At 40.4% G+C, this 9,006-nt stretch overlaps 1 protein-coding gene across 3 annotated transcripts in view; it reads right to left on the bottom strand.

Annotated features, from left to right (window-relative positions):
* Nucleotides 1–1,151: 1,151 nt before the first annotated feature.
* The window catches only part of slc39a14 (solute carrier family 39 member 14), a 29,494-nt gene continuing 21,639 nt past the window's right edge, over nucleotides 1,152–9,006 (bottom strand). For all 3 annotated transcript variants that reach the window (XM_039620772.1, XM_031756608.2, XM_039620773.1), the window contains 5 exons: nucleotides 8,212–8,334; nucleotides 6,003–6,176; nucleotides 5,549–5,783; nucleotides 5,147–5,331; nucleotides 1,152–4,434 (listed from right to left, as the gene is read on the bottom strand). In XM_039620772.1, coding sequence (XP_039476706.1) covers nucleotides 4,282–4,434; nucleotides 5,147–5,331; nucleotides 5,549–5,783; nucleotides 6,003–6,176; nucleotides 8,212–8,334 — 870 coding nt within the window. In that variant the 3' untranslated portion in view covers nucleotides 1,152–4,281. The remainder of the gene's footprint in view (nucleotides 4,435–5,146; nucleotides 5,332–5,548; nucleotides 5,784–6,002; nucleotides 6,177–8,211; nucleotides 8,335–9,006) is intronic.

Below are 9,006 nucleotides of genomic sequence, written 5' to 3'. Positions count from 1 at the left end.
GCCAGTCCATAAATGATATTTTCAGGTATGCCTTTATTGCACTGGCAGTGTGACTGGGTTCACGGCACGACTGGCTTTACGTAGCTACTGAGATATAAAGAGGCACTCCAGTTAGGAGTAGGAGTTGTTTGTTTGCACCACTCCCCGGTGGGCATCAAAGACCAAAGGAAGCAAAATCTGTGTGGTATCGTTCTTTTTTCTTTCTCACAGTAACTTAATGAACATTTGCATATGAAAATGTGTGTGTGCGCATTTAAGGGTGTGTCTGTCCCTATGGCAGCTGGGATAGGCTCTCAGACTTTTGTAATGAGTGCTCAGCAGTGTTGTTACCTTTACTGGTTGTGTGTGTGATCTGAAAAAACACACATACACAAATAAAACTGTTTTGATGGAAGGAGCTTTTGTGTATTTTTGTGTTTAGATGTTTGTGAAAAAGAAGGTTCTAAGAATTGTGTCTTTGCAGGTGTGAAAAACTGTAATGTGCAAATCATAATCAGCTTCATTGTGGTTTTCTGGTCAAAGGCGACCTTCTTTTCCTCAAGAACGATCAAATTTGAATGCTTTCTTTGTTATTAGAGAACTGTTTGAACATCCACTCGGGTAGCCTGAATCCTGTCTGCCACAGTATTTGTCATTTTAAATGCTTTCATGATATTTGCAGATTAGTACATTTCTCCAACAATGAAGGACCTCAAATAAACATATTCTTCCAAGTCACATAACCTCTTAAATGTGGGGAAGCTTGGTAATCTGAGGACAAAGAGCATTTCATAACATTGATTAACACTGAAGTAATCAAGCTGGCTCACTACTGTATACACAAATACTTTTTAAAGGCTCCGTTTGTGTTTATCATAGCTATACTGTTTGCTTTATTTATGATAAATGTACTAATCATGGCTTTTAATCATTTTTATACAAAAAGAAACTGAAGCTACATCAAGTGAGCTGTTTTCATCATCACTTTGGGCTTTTAGTATCAGCCTCAAGGCTTCAGCAGTCGTGGGAAAATTCAGAATAAAATTAAAATATAAAACATACATACTATATTTATTCATATAAATGACTCTACTTGGTCACTTCTAATTAAACTGGTGAAAAATAAACCAAAAACCCAGCACAGTATCAATCAATGATGACACTTCAACAAATAACATTTCTTGGAAAATGAAATTTATATATAAAAACAATCTCCATGACACACACAGAAGGCTAATGAGGAATCTCATACATGAAATTAGATACTATACTTTTCAAAATGATCCTTTACAAGTCTGCGAGAGCGCTGCAAATATTAAAATGGCCAGAAAGTCCATCCTCTGTCAGTCGGTCGGTTGGTTCTAGGTCAGCTCCTCGTAGATTTGTCTCTTCTGTCCTCACTCTTGCTTTCTTGTCTTCTCCATCACTATGCTGCAGCTCTAATTTGAACACATCAGTAGTTTTTTTATTATATTCTATGATCTCCTGCTTGTTCCTGCCTCCAGCCCCTGACCCACTGCTGCCCTGCCTGAGCTCCAACACACATTCACAATTAGCCAAATTCTTACCATTTATTTTTCCTATTCTGGCTTCCTTACTTTTATTAGAAACCCCACAAGTAAGAAACTCTACCCTCCCACCCCCATGAGCAATCTGACCCCCAATACAACCTCCTAACCTTAATCTTTCTGCCTCATTATTAAACTTCCCGATAAAATGTTCTTCTGTGTTCTGCGTCTGGTTTTTGTTCCTGTTTCTGCTCCAAAGAACCTCTTCTGGTCTCTGAATGTATTATCTGCATTAACTAAGTGGGTATGTTGTCAGTCTGTGTGTGCTGTAAATCCACTGGCTTCAGTTTTAAACACAACATTAACAGTGTGCAGAGCAGAGAGGGTTTAGCTTGTATCTGACCCGTTTATTCTAAATAAAAACTAAACTACGTCTGGATTCATGGTGTGAAGCTAAGTGCAACACTTGATCTTAGATGTAAAGCATAAAATAAATATTTTATGGCTTAAGCAACAATAAATAATCTGTTACATGACATATCAAGCAGCAGTAATACTCGCTGTACCACTCAGGGTACTCTCTTTGTAATGGCTTGCCTTCTCATTCCTGGAACTGCAATGTCGTCTTTATTGTAAACCTATCACGGGTTTCAGCTTCTAGCTCTAATAAATAATATTCTACAGCTCTAATCTACACTCACATTAGGAAAAGTATGTAAAGATGCTACATAATGGATCACATCAGCTCTGTTGAACTGTCAGTATTCAGATGAGGAAAAATCTTTTTAATCCACCTATAAGACAAACACAAAAAGCAACCCGACAATCTCAGAACAACTATCCCACCCCCTCCCGACCATCCAATAAACTATTAACCCCTCACATCATAAACCTTTTTTTTTTCTTTTTTTTTTTTAAACAGCATGGCCAAATGTATGTGGACACCCAACCCAGTACCCCTAACAACAGCCTCTGCTCTTCTAGATTTGTAGTTGTGTCCATCAAACTGGATGGATGCACACACGAGCTCCATCACTGACACAGCTCCTCTGCACAGCGCTGGCAGTAGCTTTTCTATTCGTCTGCAAAACGCGACTAAATGGGTCAAATGAATAATTTTAAGCATTTAAAGAAGATCTGTTCGGCTGATATCCAAATGCATTTTAACTCTTGAGCTCTAGAGTTGCTGTGCAAGGTTCACAAATCAAATTAACTATTATTTCATTAAGATGAAGGTAAAACTGTTTTAGCTCCTTTTAAGTAAAAAAAAAAAAATAGTGTTTAAGAGCTTTTGGCTCACAGGGTTTTAGGCAACTTTAGCCACATTAAACAGAAAATAAGGACAAGTCCTTAATGAAACACCTAAAAATGAGAAAAGAAATACTCAGTTTTTGTTTTTTTGTTTTTTTAAAAGAAAGTCTATCCTTGTTTGAGTTTCAGCTGATCTTTGTTTTTTGATCAATAACGTGGTAAGAAAGAAAGAAAATGCAGATGCTGAAATGAAAGCTTTTGAGTTAAAAAATATCGTAATCATGTCAGTTGATTCCCCTTAGTGGGATTGGGTTAAAAATGCAGTGTAGACTGTTTCCATGGTTAAAATGGCCAAAAACCCCTTTAAAAACTGCCCGGTAACAAAACGAGGCATCGAGTCTGTCCACATACTTTTGGCTGTACTTCTGTTCTTAATTCTGAATAGTTAACACGGATAAGGTCACAGACGAGGTGACGTGTGCGTGATTATACAGATGATTCACCTTACAGTATTCTGTTACAACGACACCGTAAAAGAATAGATAATCTGGGAAAAATAGTCTATGGGATATGTGAAAACTGCAGATCTGCACTCTGAATTCAAGATCAGAAAAAAGCTAAAACTTTTCACTTGCTATTCTAATGAAGGGCACAGATGGTTAACTACAGAGAAATGCCGCCGCCGCCGCGATCTGGATGAAGCCACTTAGTCCCTTTTCCGTGTCTGACCCCGGAGTCTTTGGGAGTTCCCGGCTGGCTGACTGACACGTGCGCTTCCAAACATCACTGCGTAGCCCTTCACTTCAATGGTCTGCCCATATTTGGTCTTTACAAGTCAGTATTCATGTGTAAAAAAATATAAAATCGACACACAGACAACAAAGTCCAGCTGGAAGTTGGAACAATTCCAGTTTAAATGTTTTAACATTTGCTTTTTGGTATGGAATGGACAAAAAAAAAAAAAAGTGGGGGGACGTGTAGTGCCTGGAAATCAAAGATGTTTGGAGAACAGCTGCTGTTACCTGATTGTGCTTTTCACAGAGGATTCATGATATAAACACTCGCTAGGAATCACAACTGGCCTGAGTGGAGGCTCAATGGCATCAGCCAGGATGGATGATGAGGATGAAGGTTGAGGAAAGACGCCCGGAGAGCAGTCTGAAGAAAAGAGAAATATCTGAGAGACTGGGTGAGTGTATTGCACATCAAGTATAGCCGTCTTTTGCGACTGCTTCAGTTGATGTTTCAGGACGTTTTCAGGGGCAGCTGTGCAGAAAGGATTGAAATGCTGAGGAGACGGGGCCGTCAAACCCTCGACCTTGAACCTTCTGCATGCAGGAACTGCGCTCAAGCAGCTTCTTGTATAACTTTAAAAGACGATTGCGCGTACCTGCCGCACAACCAAAATCCCCAAAGTCCAGAACCCGAAAAAAATGAGAACAGGAGGAAAAATAGAGGAGAAACTTTCAGCCAGCCTCTCTTCTTTAGGGCTCAGTTTCCAACAGCACAAAGCAGCTGATGGTGACCCTGGAGGAGTCTGCTGCTAGCCCAGCTGTATTTGTCCAGAGTACGTCGTCAGGAGGAGCATGATGGAGAAACCCGTCAGTAGCCCGGCGTTCTGGATGCCAAAGGTGAGGAGGAAGCTGCTGCCGCCTGCATCCTCTTCCTCACGACTCACCTCGTTCATCTCTGGAAACTGAGACACATAAAACAGAGCGACACTTCTTAAACGTCCGTGTAACCAGGAACAGGTCAACCTTATAAAGCTCAGTCACACTAACTACTACTCCATTATCTTTACCCCTCATTCAAATTTCTTCTTTCAAAGTCCAATACATAAAAAGAACACTCCCCCTTTCCTAACCAGCTGTTCAAACCTTCTGTTTGTGATGGACAGCCAATCAGAAGAAAGCTTTCTTAGAGTGGGAGGAGCAAAAACAGCTTGTTTCAGAGAGAGGGTAATTTGGGAGGCAATCAAGGCTAAGATGAAAAAGAATCATTTAGGATTATTTTTTTATTTATGGGTCCAAGAATAAAAAATGTGAATCTGAAAATTAGCAGAAGAGCTCCGCCTCAGGTTAGCTGTTAGCTTAATCGCACACATTTTAATTTAAATATAGAAACACAACCTAATGTGAAGGATGTAACCTAAAAACTGTAAAAACAAATTGACTAGCAATCAGTGTATAGACTGTATAGTACAAATAATTTATTTCATTAGGTACCTTTTAAGTTTATTACATAGTTTTACTGTTAGAAATAAATCCTGTACTTCTGATTGGAGTTTTATTTGTTGCGGATTTTTATTTCTCAGCATAACCAACTAAACAGCAACATGAGAACATATTTAAAAAGCCCACTACCTCAAGAGACCCATCTGTGTTGATTTAATCTCGTAATTCACTGACCATGTCTGCCAGAGCGATGTAGAGGAACATTCCTCCTGCCAGGGCGAAGATCCAGTTGGGAGAGAAGCTGTTACCGGCCAGGATGCCAAAGCCCATGCCCAGGTAGCAGCAGCAGGCCGACAGGAAGTTAAAGAAGAGAGCCTGCTGTATGCTCATGCCGGCGTTCAGCAGGATCACAAAGTCTCCTGGTAGCAGGAAAACATGCATCAGAGTCAGAACAGCTGATGTTTCAAGTAGTTTGTTTTGGGACAGCAAACAAAACACTTCCATTAAATTCATTAAGAAATGTTCTCAGGAGATCTTATACTAAAGGGTCAAAAGGAAAGTAGCTAGGGTTAAGCTTGCAGCCTGATTATCTCGGCGTTAGGGACACCCGCCCGCTCAGAGTCCGCCCTGACTCACCCAGCTCGTGGGGGAACTCCTCGCACAGGATCGCCACCGAGGTGCTGATGCCCTGGAAAACTGAGGCGGTGAACGAGGCCCCGATGGCCAAGCCGTCAATGAAGTTGTGCAGGCCATCGCTCAGTGTGATCATCCAGGCCAGCGTGCCGATGTCAGAGTAGGTTGTCCCCTTCAGCCAATAGCAGCCGCCACCACTGGTGCCTGACCGTCCACCGCTGTCTGGACTCTGAGAGTCCTGGAAGGAGCAGAGGAGGGAAATCGACAGTTCCCACCTTGTAAGTTAAATTTGTTTAGATCTGATTATTTCAACAAGAGTAATTTTGTTGTTTTTAGGTGTCAACCTCCAGTCATAAACTGAAACTGTCCACATATACAAAAGTTAACTCCATTTTCAGTTATCCATTTCATTTTCTGCGTTCCAGACAAGCTCCTCTTTGAGCTGTTACATCCATACCTGTGGTGTCTGTGCAGGGCTGAGCATGAGCTCGCCCTCGCCTGCGTCCACTTTGCCCAGAGCCAGGCTGCTGGCTTCTCCGTTCTGCTGCAGCTTCTCCTTCTCCCCCTCCTCCAAATCCCTGTCAGGGGTTGAGTAATGATCTGCACCGGGGTAGTGGCTGTGGCCGTGGCTCTGAGAGACAGGCAGGAAAAAACTCAGCACATTCTGATAGACTTATTGTGAGCATCTTCTTCCTGACAGGTGAAATAACCTCAAAATCTGGTTAAGAGGAGGTTCAGATAAGAGATTTCACTTAAAAGCTGAAGATGTTCCTTTTTGCTTTTGTCATATTTGCTGGGACTGAACAGCTAAACAGCCGACCATGTGATTTTAACCATTTTCTTCTTCAGTGACTCAGCGAGGTCGAGTTCTGTGAACTAAACTGTCTGCAAACCCAACAAGGAATGTAATCTGCTCAAAAGTGTGTAACAAAGTCGCGAGTAAACCATAGCACACAGCACAAAGTCAGTCTTTCACTCAAGGACACATCACCAGTTCCCAGATCTGAAGCTCTTTTAGGACGTAAAATGTTAGCAGTTAACTAGGTTGGACTAAAAAAAGAGCAACCACAAGGTGGAGCAACTGTCCCACAATCACACCCCACAGCTTCTTTTGTTGCTTTGTTAATGAAGTCAGAACTGCACCTTGACATTAAAAGACAAGCTTTGAGTATTTGAGTTTATGGTGTTAATCTTTCAAATATTTTACTGTTTTCACAAAACAATGTGTAAAAGAACAAGAAGATGAAAGCAGTCGCAGGCAGCTCAACATATTTAATAACTAATATTTATTAGCAGTGACCTCTGAGCGGCTGAAGCTGTTAATTTATATAATTTCGCCTGATAAACTAACCAGCTCACTGTTTAAACACCGATGTGTTTCTAACTTCTGGAGGAGAGGATGAAGTTTATTTCCAGGTGGTGTGAACTACGACCTCTCTGTGAGCTTCTACAGCAATTCAAACATTTTATTTACCTTTTAAAGAATGCTTTATCAGGCATCTTCTAACACATGAGCTTATCTAAGGTAATAATCCATTTATTCCAAATATTTTCATTTATTTTTAAGTGGATCTTTTCTGAGCAGTTGCACTTCTCCAGTTTACAGACCACATATTTCACCATCAAGGTTTTCTATTGGTCGCTCCCCGTTGTCAGCACCAATGACTGATGTCCATCCCACCCTATGTGGTGCCTCATTGGCTGTTATGTATGTGGAGTTAAATGATTGGTTCTTTTTTTTTCTTCTTTTTTTAAATGAAGGCAAAAACATGAATGACATGAATTGACAGTCTGTCACATCACACCACACAAGATACAGAAAATGTTGCTGGACTTTTGATCTCTTCAGAAAAAAATCTACAAAATCCTCTTTTGTGTGATTAAATGGTTCCTCAAAGTCACGACAAACAAGAATGTTCAGTTCACCTCGTCTTCCCATTTATGTCTAAAGGTCATGAGAACATTTTTAGGGGTCTCATTTTTCACTTTAGTACAGTATGTACAACAGAGTACAGTGCATAATGTACACTGTATTAGCAGTGCCTCTGGCTTCAACTCCAGACAGTGACTTTGCAAACCTCTGTGTCAGTCAACAGGCTGGGATCAAACATGCGATTTGTAAACTGCCTGCAGCGTTGAATCATCACTTTCCCAGTTTTTTCTCTCAGTTACTGAGACGCCGGCATCCTGTCCACCTTGTTTAACCTGCTGATGCTGCTGCTGCAGAGAATAACTGACAATAAAAATGTAATTGTGTGGCATGATCATGTCAGAGGAAAGATGAATCAGAAACATGATATGCTAGCCTGAGAAAATACTGGCACATGAAGGAATAATCAGTGATAAACTACTCCCCACTCAGCAGAAACATGATGAGAAGACAGGTGTCTGAAGAGCGTTAAAATTCGGTTAAAATAGTGAACAGAGCAAAGCCACCTTATCGTTGGCTTTGGGAGAATCCACAGTCTGGGCTTTTGCAACACACGTGAACCACATTTGAAAATAATTTCTACTCATACTCAGCATTTGCACGTACTTTCTTGTAATCTTGGTGACTGGTTTGAATATGCTTTGTGGCTTCAGCAGGTGGAGAGAATATCTAACAGCCACTATCTAACAATAAAACACAATAAAGTCAATTTGTGTCATTCTTGGTGTAAACTCACCCCGTTCTTTTGCTTTAGTAGCACTTTCAGAACTTTTTCAGTGAAGAAGAAGAGGTAAAAGCCTCCGAACACCACGGCAGACTTGGACACGTAGAAATCCACCATTGGGTCAAATCCAAAGGCCTAGCATGAAGGAAGAAGGTGATGTTAACGCGTGCAGCAATGTGTTACAATTAAGAATGCTTTCATGAAGAGTAGTGGTTCAGGATGTGAGGCCCTGAATCACTGTCCTTTGTTTTTCTTGCAAAAATCTTATTAAATAGTTGAATTTAAGTGAGACTCGACACACAACTGATTGATGTGTGTAAGACAATTTAGACTATTAATGTCATCAAAAACTGGGGATTATCCTTAATGCTTGTGCTGTCTATGAGGACTATAAACTTTAAAGCACATTACTCTGTTGGTCAGTGGTACATACAATAAAAACTCATCCTACTCACTGTGAAACTGTGATTTATCTCACATTAAGTGAGATAAGACAAAAAAAAAACAAAAAAAAACTAGTGATAAAGACAAACACATGTGCACAAGGTTTTGGACAATGACACAGTTTTGATCATTTTACGCTTGTACATCGCCACAGTGGATTTTAAATTCATCAAAATGTGATTTAAGTGCAGAGTTTCAGCCTTAATTCAAGCATTAACTGTTTAGGAATTACAGCCATTTTTATATGTACCACACTTTCTGGACCATAAGGCGCACTGGATTATAAGGTGCATTAAGCAAAACAAAACAGTCAGATAAGTCAAACGTTACTCAACTCATTCTTCTTGCATTGATTCATTAATG

Source organism: Oreochromis aureus, linkage group 12 (assembly GCF_013358895.1).
Source record: "Oreochromis aureus strain Israel breed Guangdong linkage group 12, ZZ_aureus, whole genome shotgun sequence".
Classification (NCBI taxonomy): Eukaryota; Metazoa; Chordata; class Actinopteri; order Cichliformes; family Cichlidae; genus Oreochromis; species Oreochromis aureus.
Note: the sequence above shows the minus strand (reverse complement) of the source record. Positions and strands in the feature narration are given on the sequence as shown.